The sequence below is a fragment of the Podarcis vaucheri genome (genome assembly GCF_965113315.1).
Source record: "Podarcis vaucheri genome assembly, chromosome: 12".
Taxonomy (NCBI): Eukaryota; Metazoa; Chordata; class Lepidosauria; order Squamata; family Lacertidae; genus Podarcis; species Podarcis vaucheri.
In genome coordinates, this window is record NC_138750.1 from 52,592,488 (window position 1) to 52,609,569 (window position 17,082).

Sequence of the window (17,082 nt, forward strand, 5' to 3'; positions counted from 1 at the left end):
TGCCGGTACTGGGATTGCAAAGCAGCTACAAGCTTCTGCAACAGACTTAGTCTGGTCAGCACCACAACACATTTGTTCCATTCACCTCTGCTGGTGTTTCTGCTGCTGGCATATAAGAAAACTTCAGCCCAAGGTAACTATCATTTGGTGTGCTGTTCATTTCAGGTGCTGGGAAACCAATGAATTACAAAGAATGAAAAACGTACTTTTCCATATATTTTATTTTCCTCCAGTACTTCTAAACTGCACTTTCATATAAAATGTCACAAGGTGGTACACAGTTTAAAACATAAAATTACAATAAAAATATCAAACACATCAGTAAGAGCTGGTTGGCAGAGAATCTCAAGTTTGAAAGGCCTGCCAGAATAACACAGTTTTAATACTCCGTGGGAATAATACTCCATCAGAAGACCTCAGATACTTAAAATTGCATAGCTGCAGATTTTTGTCCAGAAATGTTTTATTAGTACGAGCCTGATTCAGTCATGATGTTCACTTTTCCTATACATGGAGTGCATACTTAGCACATACTTTACATTGTGCAGATTCTTCATAAGTTGTGTGGCCCAGGATTCAGACCTGCTGGTATTTGTGGGTGAGTCTGCTAACACGGATGTCAGAAATGACTGGCTGCAGGAAACATTCATTAGCTAGAGCTGCAGAGCTAGAGGAGTTAACTTTCCTCTTGACTTAGAGAACCCCTCCTCAGACATCTCTGTAGTGTTTGAGGCAACCTCTGCACTAACCATCCAATTCCAGCTGGAACAACCTAGCTGCTCTGGAGAAAGAGAGCGTGAGAAATAGAACAGGCCTCTTTAAGTCCCCAGACTTTTTTTCTTAGGGTGCCAAGCTTGATATACTAACCTGATTGCAGGCCTACAGTACACTCACTTTTCTTATGTGATTGCAACCTTACAAAGGCAATTGAAAAAATCAATAAATAAATCAGAAAAACACAGGGAGAATCAAAATATGTGGTAGGAAGAGAGTGGTAGGGAGAATGGGAAACAGCAGTTAGCAATCCCAGCAGCCATTGCACTCACCCTGGGAGTGTTCAGGCGTTGTCAGAGAGTCAGAGAGCTAGAGATTTGGAGAGAGAAATAGGGCCTAGCAAGAGCACAGAGAGCAAGAGGAGGTGGTCTGAGAACTAGGGGAGCAGCTTGCAGGTTAAGGGGCCTTCCTGGCTTTATGCATTTTGCTTTTGCAGTTCCTGGGAACCGAACCCTTGCTAAGTTGTGGACTTACTATACAGTACTTAAATGCACAGGCTGTTGCTGGAGCAATTTTCCATACTCACTGCTCTGGATTGCCTGATTCTGCTAGATGAGCTCTGCAGTGAGCTGACCATGGTGCTGATCTCTAGCAAACTAATCTGCTCTCCTAGACGGCACCTCCTTGGGGACTATGCCTGGGACAGTATTTATATATATAGTGGTACCTCGGGTTAAGAACTTAATTCGTTCTGGAGGTCTGTTCTTAACCTGAAACTGTTCTTAACCTGAAGCACCACTTTAGCTAATGGGGCCTCCTGCTGCCGTTGCGCCGCCGCTGCACGATTTCTGTTCTCATCCTGAAGCAAAGTTCTTAACCCGAGGTAATATTTCTGGGTTAGCAGAGTCTGTAACCTGAAGTGTATGTAATCAGAGGTACCACCGTACTACTCAGCAGGGCTTGGCCATGGGATATATAATAATAATAATGTGCACAAAACAGAATTAATACGGCATTCAACTGCACTTCAGTATGCATGAAATAATAAAGGGTGAAACATGAGGGGAATTGTGGAGAACAACATAGCTGAAACCAGTTGACAGGTAGAATGGGATGTTACCCAATTGTAGCTAGCAGGTGGTTTGTCTAGATACCAACTTATTATTTGCCTTGTATTTTTTCTCATTTTAATCTGTGTGCGCATATCAATTTAAGGCCACTTTTAAGGCTTTTCCTTTTTGAGAGACAGTGCGGTGTAGTGATCAGAGTGTTGGACCATGGAAGATCCTGGTTCAAATCCCCACTCAGCCATGAAGTTCAGTGGGTGATCCTCTTGGGCCAGCCACTGCCTTTCAGCCTCACCTACCTCACAGGGTTGTTGTGGAGATTAACTGAGGAGGGGGAACAACCATGTATGCCACCTAGAGTTCCTTGGAGAAAAAGTGGGCTATATATGCAATAAACAAATAAGGCAATTGAGAAGGTTGTGGTGGAACAAATGCAAGCATTCCTGGATGAGATTGATTAACTGGATCCATTTCAGTCTGGTTTCAAGCCTGGGTTTGGGATCAGATAAGCTTTGGTTGCCCTGACAGATGTACTTTATAGAGAGGAGGACAGAAGAAGCACAATCCTGCTCCTTCTTGATCTCTGTGTCTTTTCATACCATTGGCCATGGTATCCTTCTGGATGGTGTGGGATGTATGGTGGCTCTGCTACTTCTTTCAGGGCCATGAGCAAAAGGGTAGCACTGGGAGAGTTGCTCTTTGGCCTCTGGTGCTTATGCTAATGAGTGCCACAAGGCACTATTCCACCCCCAGTGCTGTTTAGTATCCTTATGAAGCCATTGGGAGTGTTCATTGGGAGTTTCAAAGTGAAGTGTTAACAATATGCTGATGATACCCAACTCTGTTTCTCCATTACATCTGAGTCAGAATCCTGGACTGGTACATGAAGGCAGTGTGTTGGACTAGATGAGGATCCATAAGCTGAGTTTGAAGCCTGGAAAGATGGAGACCTCCTTGTGCAGGGTGATTCTCATGTCCAGGAGAAAGGTCAATGGCCTGTTTGCGATGGGGTTGCTTCCTTCTGAGGTCCACAGCTTGGGGCAAACTCCTTGATCCATCTTTGTCACCAGAGGCCCAGATATGCTCTGTGGCCAGTAGTGTCTTCTGATATACCAGCTGTGGCCATTCTTAGACTTCAATAGTTGGACCACAGTAGTCCATGTATTGTTAACCTCAAGACTTGGTTACTGTAACGTGCTTCACGAGGGGCTCATCCAGAAGCTGCAGTGAGTGAAAATTGCAGTGAACAGACTGCTCACAGGCACAGATTACTGGCAACATGTTACTCCACTGCCGAAAGAGCTGTTCCAGTTCCCAGGTTCTTGTGTTAAGCAACCTGAGCCAAAAATACCTTAAGGATTGTCTGAATCCTTAACCACTGAGATCCTCTGATAAAGTACTTCTGGTACTTCTGAAATTTGGTCAGTCTTTGCTAAGAACAGAACCTTTTGTGTGGCAGGTCCTACTCAGTGGAACTCCCTGCCACTAGAGGTTCAACATGTTTTTATCTTTGTAAACTGCCTAGAAGCCTATCTTGGCATTAAGCAGCTCATGGATTCATAAATAATAATTCACATGGGGAGGGGGGAGAGACAACCTGCCTCCCTCCCTCTGGGACCCCAAGCAGCTGTCCACCCCCTCCAGTCCTGCAGTCCTGGGCTTCTTCTTCTTGGATCCTCCATCCCTATCCCTTTAATACAATATACTGCACAGCCCAAAAGCAGGGAAAGGGCAGGCCTGCAGGCAGGCTTCCCTGTGCATGCCTGACCAAGCCACAGAGCGCTGGCCCACCTCTGTATTTTTATTGCAGTTTATAGTAACTTAAATTGATGGTTTCCTTGTATATTTTTATTAAACTTGTGCTTTTTAAAAAGTTGCATACCACTTAGAGATTTATATATTAAGCAGCATAGAAATTGTTGGTGTTGGCATCCATCTGTCTCGAAAGACCTGGTTTTCAGTTAATCAGTAAGTTCATGATAAAGAGTGGGGTGGGGAACCTCAAGTTCACAAGGTCCACCAGGCCGCAAAGTGTGACTTCAGGTGTGGGGCAGATAGAATCATAGAACTGTAGAGTTGGAAGGGACCACAGGGGTCATTTAGTCCAACCTCTAGAAATGCAGGAGTCCTTTGCCCCATGTGGGGCTCAAACCCACAGCCCTGGTTTTAAATCTTGTGCTCTACTGACTGAGCCAACTCTTGAGATATTAAGTGAGGCTTGGCCAAAAAGCGCTTTGTAGGTTAATGTTTCCTCTCCAATAAATGGGTGTTGGGCATGAGAAGAAATTGGCATAGCTCATTACACATGGTGTCACACGCTACTTCCCAGGGGAGACCATTCCATGGTGCTCAGAAATGTTACCTTCCACACAACATGAGCAAGGGAAATCAGGTAATCCCAGTAATAAACTGTTGCTTCTTTGTGCTGGGAAAACACAATCTCTTCACCAAGTACGTGCTTCAAGAAAGAAGTCTGAATGCCCTGTGACAATTGAGCATTTATTGTGATATAAACTGATCATCTGGAAAGGCCTCACGTGCCTTTAAGGAGCCACACCCCCCCCCCCCCGCTGCTATGTCTCTTTAAGTAATGTAGGGAAGGGGAAAGTTTTTAGAAAGGCCTTCCTTCTTCCTTTGCCCTCCTCGCTTACTGCTGCCTGGAGAAGAGGTTCCGGAAAGCGTTGTTGTAGTTCTTGTTGAAGGCCGTATAGATCAGAGGGTTGAAGAAAGAATTGGAATAGCCGAGCCAAAGGAAAATGCTTTTCCAGAGCGGGGGTATATCACAGGAACAGAGGGGGTTGATGAGTTCTGTGATAAAAAAGGGGATCCAGCACAGCACAAACACCCCAATGAGGATGCCCACCATAAGGGCAGCTCTCTTCTCTTTCTGCTCCCTCCACGTGTCTCCATCCGTCTGGAAGGTGACTGTGGCGTGCCGGGCGGTGAACACCATCTGCGGCTGCTGGGAGGCTTCCTTCACCTGCCAAAGACAAACATAATCTTCAGACGCATGTGTGTGTTTGTTTTGCTGGCCGGCCTGCCACCTGCCAGTTGCCAAACATGAAATCCTGTGTGCTGCATGCTAATTTGCAAGATGATGCCCAGCAAAGGTTTGCCTGGAGTTTTGTGGTGGGGTGAGAGTTCCAAGCATGTGCACGCACACAGCTGAACACCTCCTATGCATACCCTCAATTTGTGGGGGGGGGGAATATATAGTGGTCACAGCCTCAATTTGGCTTGCACTCCTGGAACAGCCACCTTTCCACCCCCCTCTTACCTAAAAAGACACCACACCTTACTTTACAGAAGGTGGAGGAGGAAGTGGGGAGCCCCCCTACAGATACCCAGAGCACTATCTTTTACTACTGGGGGCCCCTTTTGCCTTGGGAGAAGAGGGAGAGCCGAACACTCAAAAGACCTCAAGTACTTTCATGGACTGCAAGAAGATCAAACCTCTCCATTCTGAAGGAAATCAGTCCTGAGTGCTCACTGGAAGGACAGATCCTGAAGCTGAGGCTCCAATACTTTGGCCACCTCATGAGAAGAGAAGACTCCCTGGAAAAGACCCTGATGTTGGGGAAGATGGAGGGCAGAAGGAGAAGGGGACGACGGAGGGCGAGATGGTGGGACAGTGTTCTCGAAGCTACCAGCATGAGTTTGACCAAACTGCGAGAGACAGTGGAAGACAGGAGTGCCTGGCGTGCTCTGGTCCATGGGGTCACGGAGAGTCAGACACGACTAAACGACAGCAACTTTCAGGGCAAAGGGTTGGAAGGCCACCGGCTATCCAGAGCAGTTGTCCACCTTTGACTACCTCTAGTTCACACCACAACGCAAAAGCTAACCAGCGGAGAGTTATGCAACACCCCAGTGGAATGGGGCGACTTCCCCCCCCCCATCAATCACTGTCACTGCCAGGAAAGGCCAGGGACTGCAGGCAGCCCAGCTGCCCAAATGAGAAGTCCACACTCCCTGTTGACAAGATCACCTGGTCCCCAGGGAGATGTTTTCTACCAAGTCAGCTCATCTAACAGTATTGGTGACACTGACTGGCAAAAGCTATCTGAGGGTCAGATAGGGGTCTTAGCCCTACCTGGAGATGCCAGAGATTAAACCTCAAACCTATGTATGCAAAAGATGGGCTCTACAACTAAGATACAGATTCCCTTCCCTGGATGACTAGTGCCCTGTGAAAACAAGTTTTTACCCTGCCCCTCTCATTTGATGGACTGTACATGGATCATGGATCACAGCCTGGTTGTGGCAAAGGGGCTTGAATAACTCAGAAAAGCTGTGAGATATGCCGTGCAGGGCCACCCAAGACGGACAGGTCATAGCTGAGAGTTTACACTAAATGTGATCCACCTGGAGAAGGAACCGGCAATCCACTCCAGTATCGCTGCCAAGAAAGCTCCATGGACAATAACAACAGGCATATAAAAGTCATGTGCCTGGCGTGCTCTGGTCCATGGGGTCCTGAAGACTCGGACACAACTAATCAACTAAACAACAACACTAAAGTTACATCACTGGTAGATTGTATTTTTCCCCACCTATAAGATTTCCAACGTTTTATTTTTGCCCCCCAATGTATTTTTCGTATTGATACACTATGTTGTGACTGCAGCAGCCTCATGCTTTTCTATAACGCTATAAACCCCTGTGCATTAGATAAATAAGCAGCATCTATGGCTAAAGGCATGTACTTAGCAGATCCCTTATACTGAGATTATCTCTGGTGTGACTGCAGTTGGAATACTGTGGGTCGTTCTGGTCGCCTCACCTCAAAAAGGATATGGCAGAGTTGGAAAAGGTTCAGAAAGGGGCAACTGAAATGATCAAGGGATGGAGCAGCTCCCCCTACAGAGAAAGGCTGCCACATTTGGGACTTTTCAGTTTAGAGAAAAGGCAAGAGTAGGAGGTGGTGTGTTTATGGAAGTTTATAAAATCATGAATGGGATGAGAAAGTGGATAGGGAAAGTTTTTCTCCCTCCCTCATAACACTAGGACGTCCAATTAAGCTGAATGTCAGAATATTCGGGACAGATAAAAGGAAGTATACATTCATGCAACACATAATTAAAACTAGGGAACTTGCTCCCACAGGAAGCCGCAACGGCCATCAACTTGAATGGCTTTCAAAGGGAATTAGACAAATTCATGGAGCATAAAGCTATCCCTAAGGGACGCGGGTGGCGCTGTGGGTTAAACCACAGAGCCTAGGACTTGCCAATCAGAAGGTAGGCGGTTCGAATCCCTGTGGTGGGGTGAGCTCCCATCGCTCGGTCCCTGCTCCTGCCAACCTAGCAGTTCGAAAGCACATCAAAGTGCAAGTAGATAAATAGGTACCGCTCTGGCGGGAAGGTAAACGGTGTTTTCGTGTGCTGCTCTGGTTCGCCGGAAGCGGCTTAGTCATGCTGGCCACATGACCCGGAAGCTGTACGCAGGCTCCCTTGGCCAATAAAGCGAGATGAGTGCCACAACCAGAGTTGGCCATGACTGGACCTAATGGTCAGGGGTCCCTTTACCTTTACCTTTAAAGCTATCTATGGCTATTAGCCATGCTGGCTAAGCTCTTGTGCTCAGGTCCCGATGAAGGTTTCCCATGGACATCTGGCCAGCCACTGGGAGAAGAGGATGCAGAGCTAGATGGGCTATTGCTAGATCCAGTAGATTCCTCTTATGTTCCTCAGCATCCACGGATTCCGCAAAGCCTTCCCCGCACCCCAATTTGTAGCTTCACCTGTTCTGTGCTTTCCGTCGTCTCCCCAGCCCCTCCGCTCCTCCAAGCCTGCCTGAGTTTTCATTTTGTTTTATCCTCTGGGCAGGGAGAATGTCAAGCCTTTGTGGTGTACCATGCCTAGCACAATAAAGATGCTAATTAAATGTTAAATAGGAGCTGCAGTATAATGTGCTGCTGGCCAGCCGGGGCTGAAGTTGCGAGATTAAAAAGCAGGAGGTGCCAGGTCCCAAAGGGTGGGTCACAGCTGCCTTGGTGTGGGTCGCTCCCCAAGTGTCGCGTATTGTCAAGCTGCCAAATGTAGCTGTTGGCTGCAAGATGGTACTCAGGCGTGGAAGGCTAAGGGGCCAGGGCTGCGGAGGATCAACAAATGGATTCTTAATAAAGACAAGATTCAACTGGGATGTTCTGCAGATGAACCAATTGTTAACTGGTGACTTATGGAGTTTATGCAGAGACACTGAAAGGAACCCTACATAAATGGGCTGGGTTTTAAATTTTTGGCACTAAAATGAAAGTGTTAGCTTCTGTATAGCTCAGTTAACTGCCAAGGCTCATGGGAATGAAATATTTGCATACAATATTTAGATATTGCCTTTCATTTTGTTTTTTTTGTTTTTTAATAATTTTTATTACATTTTTTCCAATTACAGATAGAACAGAAAAAAGAAAGAGCATAGAAGATAAAAAAAGAAAAAGAAGAAAATCAAACCATTTCAGCAACTTATTCCAGATTTCTATCGAACTTCCCCACATCTCCCGCATAGTGCGTTCTTAACAATAAAATTATCAGCAAATTATACCCTTGTTTCATTTGTTTCTTTGTACTTTCAATTACAGTTTAAGTTTAAATCCCTTATTTTCCATTTACTCTAAAAATATAGCATATTGTCGTTTTTACCCATTTAAACTTTGATTCTTTCAAAAATATTATCCAATTTCATATATAATCCACTCTCGTTGCTGGGGCTAACCTTCCAAGTCATGCGGCATCTTAAAGTTCATATAACTTATAATACTTTTGCAAATAGTCCTTAAATTTTTTCCAGTCCTCCTCCATTAGATATTGCCTTTCATTTTGGCCCACATTCACACCATAGGTTTATAGCACTATGATGCCATTTTTAACAGTCATGGTTTCCTTCCCCCCCCCCAAAAAAAAAACAAAATTCTGGGAACTGTAGTTTGTTAAGGGTGCTATTCCCATCTCAGAGCTACTGTTCTCTCAGTGGTTTAACAATCAATCCCTCTTCATAGGGAATTATAGCTCTAGGAGTGGAATAAATTCCTTGAGCTGAAGGAATTTGTGGCAAAATTTGCAAAGGGGAAGGCATGCAAAGTGAGATGTTGATGTGCCTGGAATTGAAACTTTAAAGAGATGTAAATTTTGACATCACAATTCACAAGATTATTCAAAATGATTCGGGTGCTGAAACTTTTTTTTTTTTAATTGCATTTGAGAAAGGCAACCAAAGATGGTTGTGTTACTTATTCTTGCAATTTAAAGTAGATGTGGCGGTTTGGGGTTTTGTGCTGTTCACTTTTTCTGCAAGACATCTGCTTTTGAAAATTGAAGTTAGCAATTGGCAGGCGGGTGAGCAAGCAGTTAGCCTTGCCAAGGGCTCAAAGTAGCCTGGCACTATGCAAAGGTCCCTGGTTCAATTCCTCCCATCTCCAGGTAGCACAGGTGCCAACTTGAATAAAATATTGTGAGGGCCCAGGTAAGCCCCACTCTGCATAACCGGTCACGTGACGCAGTGCACACACACCATTTGAATGGGAATGCTCATAACCTTTGTGGGGGCCCAGCCCCCTCAAATATTTTATTGTGGGGGCCGAAGCCCGCAAAGCACCTAGGAGTTGGCTCTTGTGCCAGGTAGTGTTACGAAAGACTCAGTGTAGGCAGCATAGAGCTAGACAGACCAGTGATCTGACTTAGAATCCATTTCATTTGTCTTTAAAATGTTCCTCCATTACCACATCTCTGTATCAATAAAAGCTTCTGTTGATACCTGCTTGTCTGTCTGACAACTATTAAAGGCACACTAAGGTAAAGGTAAAGGGACCCCTGACCATTAGGTCCAGTCATGGCCGACTCTGGGGTTGCGGCGCTCATCTCGCTTTATTGACCGAGGGAGCCGGCATACACCTTCCAGATCATGTGGCCAGCATGACTAAGCCACTTCTGGAGAACCAGAGCAGCACATGGAAATGCCATTTACCTTCCCGCCGGAGCGGTACCTATTTATCTACTTGCACTTTGACGTGCTTTTGAACTGCTAGGTTGGCAGGAGCTGGGACCGAGCAATGGGAGCTCACCCTGTCACAGGGATTTGAACCGCCGACCTTCTGATCAGCAAGTCCTAGGCTCTGTGGTTTAACCCACAGCGCCACCCGCGTCCCTAAAGGCACACTATCCTTTCTGCAAAATGGTATCAGTTCTAGGATTAGTCTTTTTAGCAGCTATTCCCTACCCTTGCTATTTTCTTTTTCTTTTTAAGGCTGCTTATGTCTCTAGTCCATATGACACCCTAAAACAAACAAACAAGATTTTCAGTGAATGCTGTGTCCTAAATAAATGGAACCAATGACTTCTGAGGATACTGACGCTTATTTTCTGCCTTACAATTTCAAATTATTTTGTGTGGATAGTCTTATGATCCCAAACCTGTGTAAAAAGAAAAGCCTTTTGTGAGCTCTCCCTTGAGTGCTTTTAGGTAATGCATCCACAAGCAAAGACAAAGGGCTTGAATTGTGTAGGTTCTCCTATGTGTGAAATGTATCTCAGTTTTCATCCTGTTTGCTTAATTAAGGGATTAATATGATATACGCATAGCAAACTCATTCTTCATGCATGGAACCTTATGAAACCAAAACTGCACACCCACACACAAGAAGGGAGGTATAAACAGGCTTAAAGAAATGGCAATGATTGCAGAACTACAAGAAAGGTACCATATTTTGCGTGGCTGAGGGAGAACTATGCAGGAGAGGGCAAAAAAGCAGCTCATTGAGAACTGAGCAAGATCCGTGGATAAGGAATGCTGGATCAGTGGCGTAGCGTGGGGGGTGCAGGGGGGTCGGCCGCACCGGGCGCAACATCTGGGGGTTAGGGTTAGGGGGCGCAAATCCATGGGTTAGGGGGCACAAATCCATGGTTTAGGGGGCGCAATTTACTTGCCTTGCCCCGGGTGCTGACAACCCACGCTACGCCACTGTGCTGGATTGTAGGTAGCAGATTGGAGAATGGAATGGAATGGAATGGAATGGAATGGAATAACAGGGCATGGCTTGTTGGCTGGCTAGAATCCTGAACAAAGCAGCACTGGTCCAGCCCCAAAGAGAAAAAGAACGAAAGCCCTGACTGATGTCAAGAACGCTGTTAAGATTAAACTTAAATATCTTTAGTGGGAGATAGCCCACTAAAGCCAATATGAGTCTTTTAATACTTGACACTTTCAAGTGTTCCAAGTGCTTCATGGATATTATCTTTGCAACAACCCTGTAAAGAAAACCAGGATTAATCCTTATTTCAGATTGAGCGGGGGGGGGGGGTGATGAGAAGTAAGGCAGAGGGAACAATGACTACCTAAGGATGGCTAGGGAGTTCCTGACTGAGATGAAATATGAGCCAAGGGCTTGTGAGCTCACACACTCAGGCAGCAGACAGCAACAGCCATTGCATAAGATAAATAAATTCAGCAACTCGCTGTTAGCCACTCTGCTCAGGGCACAAAGTGGTTGTTAGTCAAGGCCAGCCACAGACATTTGGGTGCCCAGCACAGAGCAGCAAGCGGTGCCCCTCCCTGAGTCAATGTGTACAGTACACAAGGCCACCAGAAAAGTCCACAAGAGCCTCTCCCCACTAAGCCCAGTACTAAAAACACAACAACAGTAATAAATTACTGACAGCCACTTCACCCTGCCTAACAGAAGGTCTGCTGTGTGAATGTGCTGCCCAATTCTAGAGCAGACAGCAGCACCTGATGAAAAACTAACCTCCAGGGCTTCAGGTGTGATAGGAGTGATGGAGTTGCTCTTCCGGGATCCAATGCGAAACTTGGCTGCCTTGTAGATTTTCCAGTAGACAAAGAGCACCACGCAGAGCGGCAGGTAAAAAGCCCCAAAGGTAGAGAAGATGGTGTAAGAAGGCTCCTGGCTGACTTGGCATTCCTCGTTGCCCTCCGAATAAGTCTCTCCCCAGCCAAAGATCACCGGAGCCAGGGAGATGATGGCCGAGAGGACCCACGTCAGAGCAATCATAATGTTGGAGATGCGCCGGCGGGTCCTCAGGGTGTACTCTAGGTGGCGAGTGATGGACCAGTAGCGGTCCAGAGCGATGGCTGTGACGTTCCAGATGCTGGCCGTGCAGCACAGCACATCGCAGGAGATCCACACCTGGCACAGGATCCGCCCCAGCCTCCAGCGCCGCCCGGACAGTTCGTGGACCAGGCTGAGAGGCATCACCAAGGCGGCCACCATCACATCTGAGATGGCCATAGACGCCACCAGGTTGTGAGGAACCCTGTGGAAAGTGCGGACACGCAATATGGTCGCCAGGACCAGCACGTTCCAGAGGAAAGTGGCAATCACCAACATGGCCAACAGAGTCAAGACGAGGACACTAAAGATAGACAAGGGTCCACGGGCACCAGGATGGTCCAGGAGGGAGCTGGAGCCCGTCCGGTTGGATTCTGCTGAAGTAGTGACTGAGAAGCAGGTGAAGTTGGGGCACCAATCCATTGTTCAAGGATGAGCAGTAGAAAGTTTCAGAAGGCAAGGTGGAGTGAAATGCTTCTTCTGGTTGTAAAAGGTGGTCTCCTTGTTATCCCCCAGGTTATATAGTTAAGGAAAAACCATTGTTCATTGGGGGGGGGGGTTGCCAGGTTTTTTTTATTCAATCCAGAGTTTATCAGTTAGGCTGTTGTGACTTATCCTGGCTTGTCACCTGAGCTGGGATCCGTTTATGAAATCTTCATTGCCAGGAAATGCAGGATTTCCATTTTGGCTGCTGTCTTGCATTCCTTATTGTCAATTTTTAAGTGGTATTTGTCATAGCTTTAATACTGCCTGGTTTGCAAACCTCCCCAGAGAATATCGACTGGTGGGTGGTGATATGCTTTTAATAAGTAATGATAATAGCAATAGTATTTCAGGCTCCAGAGCTCGGTCACACTCCTGGTTTGTGAAGCATCGATCCAGCAGGTGAAGGCCTGGGATACACACTAAGGAAATATATGTGAGAGATTCCAAATTCTGTGTCGGAGTTTGCCGCATCTGTAAATTGACCAAAGAGAAGCTGCATTAAGAACGATACACATTCCATTGGAGAATGACAAGTCTTCTGCTTTTCTGAAGCATTTTTGCAACGTTAGAAAGTTAACACATTGGTTGCAGGAAGTTTAGGGCAAAAGAGAAAGCAAGAGATAATGCCATTGCAGTGGAGGAAGGAGAAGAAAAAACCCTTACAAATACTGTACCAACAGTTCTGACTTTGTAGCCTCCTCTCCCCTCTCCCTTCACATCTGTCTCCTTCTTTGAGAAATCTTAGATTTATTGTCATCTATTCTTTGTCAGGTCCGTGCTTTACAGAAACAGATGTATTATACAATACGGGGGGGGGGGGGAATCCTGATGTGCCTTTGCCACATTTGCCACGGAGAAATCAAAGCCTCCAAAAACAGAATTAAGGACTCAGTCTCCCCTCCGGGGTAGATGGCAGGGCTCTCTATCAATTTTAATTCAGGTGCTAAACATAGACACCACCACCTTTGACATCTTTCTGAGAATGCAATTAAAAACTTCTAAAGATCAGAGCCAATGATAGCTGCAGCCATCACAATATAGACCAGGCTGACTATACTGTCTCTTTTTCCTGTGGGCATTTGTAATGCAATTGAGCATTCTGGCCAGTGCAAACGTTGCCTGTATATTGCATCACAAAGCAACCAAGACAAGCTCTGTTGGGTGTGAAAATGCACTCTTAGGGATCCCTTTTGCATCTTCCGCAAAAGCAGCTGAAAGAGGATGTTGCCCACTGCTTTCGCCAAAGCACTCCACAGGGGAAGCTCAGCATTTGGAACATCTGCAACAGGAGATCACCTTTTCTGCCCTGGCTGGGGCTTGACAGGAGATGTCGTTTGAAACACCTGCAGGCACCAGGTTAGTGAAGACCAGGACTTTTTCCCCAGCTGGAACTCAATTCTGACACCTCTCAGGTGGGCGCCATTGCCATTCTAAGAGACCAAGGGAGGTGTTCCTGGTGAGTTCCGGCTCCTCTTTTTCTAGAGAAATAGCACTGCCGAAGACTACCCTACATAATGCCTGTGGGATCCTGGTGTGTTTGTGTGTGATCAGACAACCCCGCCACGGGACAGAGCTTGGGCTCACACAAGGGTGGTTGCACAAGCACACACAAAGAACAGACCAAAAAGCAAACGGCAAGTACGGACCCTGCAAAGAACTCTGCTAACACGAGGCTTCCCCCAACCCCAGGTGTGTCCCAGCCCCACCAGCACCTGAGAGACTCACCGTGGATTGAGAGTCCCTCGCTCTCATCGAACTGGGTACCTTCCATCGGATGAAGGTATCTTGCCACTGCCACAATAAATCCGCTGAAGCTGAACGCTGTTGTGCGCCCTTGCCCTGCTCCACGGGGCTGCAGCCTTGCCGTGCAAGTCCTAAGCACGCTTCCTCGGAAGGAAGCCCCCTCGAGGGTGTTTAGGATGCCGCTGTTCACTCAGCAAGCCCCGAGGAATTCGATGGCACTTGCTGCCAGACAACAGCCTGAAGTCGGAGAGGCGCAACGAGACTTTCTTTTTTTTAAGGCAGCGTTTCCAGGAAGGTAGACCCGGCTGGATTCAACGGGGCTCGCTTCCAGGAAGGAACACAGGATCGTGCGAGCCACGTTGAATTCGGTGGGACCTCCCTACCGTGTGTTTTTGTGTCCACACACAGGCTAGCGCTGCAACGCGGTTCTCTCTCTGCGCCCTTCCCCCCTCGCAACGCTTTATTTGGGAAACCGCGCCCGATCCACGCGATGGCAATACCTGCGGGGCGTCTGCTCTGCGGCTCCAGCGGCTGCGCTGCAGCAGCAAAGGGAAGCCGCCCTCCTCCTCCTCCTCTGAGTCCGCTGTCTTGCTCCTACGCCGAGGCGCGCCCATCAGCTGACGGCGCCCGCTCGGCTCCCCAAGGGCTTCGCGCGGTCAGGAGGGCGCCTGGTCCCCGGAGGGGCTCCCTTCATCCGCGCATCGCGCGCCTTCCCGCCTGCCTCCTCTCCGACCTTCCTGTTCCAGGCAGAGAGAAAAGTCTCCCCAGCCCCGCCGAAGCTCTGCGAGCGCCGTCCCTCTCCACTCCCACGGCGTTGGTTTTCCCGGGGCGGGGGAGCCTCGCAGGGACTCGCCAGGATCCGCCGCAACACTTTGGCCCTGGGAGCCGCCTGCTTTGCTCCAAGTAATAGCAATCTTCAGGTATCCAAAGGGCTCTCATAGAGAAGATAAGCAAGCTTGCTTTCTCCTCTCGCGGAGAAACAATGGCTTCAAGTTGCGGGAAGGAAGATTCCGACCAGACATACGGAAAAACTTTCTGACAGTAAGAACAGCCAGCGGTTCTCAACCTGTGGGTCCCCAGATGTTGTTGGACTACAACTCCCACCATCCCTGAGCTCTGGCCTTGCTAGCTAGGGGTGATGGGAGTTGTAGTTCAACAACATCTGGGGACCCACAGGTTGAGAAAGGCTGAACAGTGGAACGGACTTCCTCGGGAGGTGGTGGACTGTCTCTTGGAGGTTTCTTAGCAGAGGTTGGATGGTCATCAGTCATGGGTGGCTTAGTTGAGATTCCTGCATTGCAGGGGTGGACTAGATGGCTCTTGGGTCCTTTTCAACTCTACCATTCTATGATTCTAAGTCAGACTGCTCAGTATTGTCTGTCCAGAGGCATCTCCAAGGTTTCAGAGGAGAGGCTTTCTAAGCCCTACCTGGAAATGTGCAGGGGTGGGGAATTTGAACCTGGGACCTTCTGCCTGCAGTCCAGGTGCACTGCCTCTCAGCTATAGCCCTTCTCCAAGGGCTTACAGGCTTCCCTCCCTCTTTTTGCACACATTAAAACATATACAGCGGTACCTCAGGTTACAGACGCTTTAGGTTACAGACTCCGCTAACCCAGAAATAGTGCTTCAGGTTAAGAACTTTGCTTCAGGATGAGAACAGAAATCGTGCTCCGGCAGCGCGGTGGCAGCAGGAGGCCCCATTAGCTAAAGTGGTGCTTCGGGTTAAGAACAGTTTCAGGTTAAGTATGGACCTCCGGAATGAATTAAGTACTTAACCTGAGGTACCACTGTACTTGTTGCAATACAACAAACAGTTCTGCAAACATCACCACAAAAGCAAAGAGAAATTGATGGAATGATGAAACTCCACAAAAGGGAAAGGCCTGAGAAAAATTAAGGGTGTTTGCGTGGTGCTGGAAAGAGAATGGTGTCTGGGAGAGATCTGCCACCTCCAAGAAGGGCTTCCACAAATGGGTTGCCATATCAGAAACTGCCCTCTCCCCAGTCATCACCAACGTTACTTCCACTGTTGATGGGCAGTCAGAGAAGACACAGGAAGCTGCATTGTTCTGAGATTTTTTGGGGTTAGGCTGAATGCCCAGGCCCTCTTATAATTCTTGGAAAAGTCAGACTAGCTTCCTGGTGATGTGATAGCCTGGGTGATGGGCCATTAAGAGGAAGAAGGGAAGGGGCTCTGTGAAAGATGACAAATGGGTGGGACCCCCTCCTTCAGCTCGAAGGTCCTTGGAAGGACAAAGACAGAGTTAAGAGCAGAGAGAGCTGAGTGATGTGAACTAGAAGCTAGAGGAGAAAAGGCTGCAGGCTGGGAAGACAGAGAGGCAGAGCCATGCCTGATTTCTGTTTGAATCCAAGGCTGCAGCTATTGGGGAAACAAAGCCCTCTGGGGGTTTGTAAACACATCAGGTTGTATAAACATAAACCACATGTCCTAAAGACACCGTCATCTCTGCTGTTCCTCATTCCAAGGAAACACGAACCCCGTCTATGTCAGTACAGTCCGTTAAAAGTTTGGGTGTAATCTTCGACTCCTCCCTTTCCATGGAGGCGCAGATTGCAGCTATAACAAAGGCGGCATTTTTCCATCTCTGCCAAGCTAAGCAGTTGGCTCCTTACCTCTCTCGCCCTGACCTAGCCACTGTGATCCACGCGACGGTCACCTCCAGACTGGATTAGTGTAACTCGCTCTACGTGGGGCTGCCCTTGAGACTGACCCAGAAACTCCAGCGGGTGCAGAATGCTGCAGCGAGACTCCTTACGAGGTCTTCGCTGCGAGATCACATTCACCCGGTGCTATACCAGCTGCACTGGCTTCCGGTGGAGTACAGGATCAGGTTTAAGGTGCTGGTTTTAACCTTTAAAGCCCTATACGGCCTAGGACCCTTGTACCTACGGGACCGCCTCTCCTGGTATGCACCACAGAGAAACTTATGGTCTTCAAATAAAAACATCTTGAAGGTCCCAGGCCACAGAGAAGTTAGGCTGGCCTCAACT

General features: G+C 47.7%; 1 protein-coding gene across 3 annotated transcripts in view; it reads right to left on the reverse strand.

The window, feature by feature from the left end:
- Nucleotides 1-14,871, reverse strand: part of HTR5A (5-hydroxytryptamine receptor 5A) — a 292,809-nt gene extending 277,938 nt beyond the window's left edge. Inside the window, exons 1-3 of one of the 3 annotated variants that reach the window (XR_014212227.1) lie at nt 14,571-14,871; nt 11,521-12,798; nt 1,629-4,761 (exon numbers count right to left, since the gene is read on the reverse strand). Coding sequence is in view for 1 of the 3 variants with exons in the window: in XM_082192582.1 (XP_082048708.1) it covers nt 4,429-4,761; nt 11,521-12,264 (1,077 nt within the window). In the remaining 2 variants the exon portion in view is untranslated. Of the gene's footprint in view, nt 1-215; nt 4,762-11,520; nt 12,799-14,052 lie in introns of those variants that run through there. The other 2 variants (XR_014212228.1, XM_082192582.1) reach the window with 2 other exon arrangements.
- Nucleotides 14,872-17,082: the final 2,211 nt, after the last annotated feature.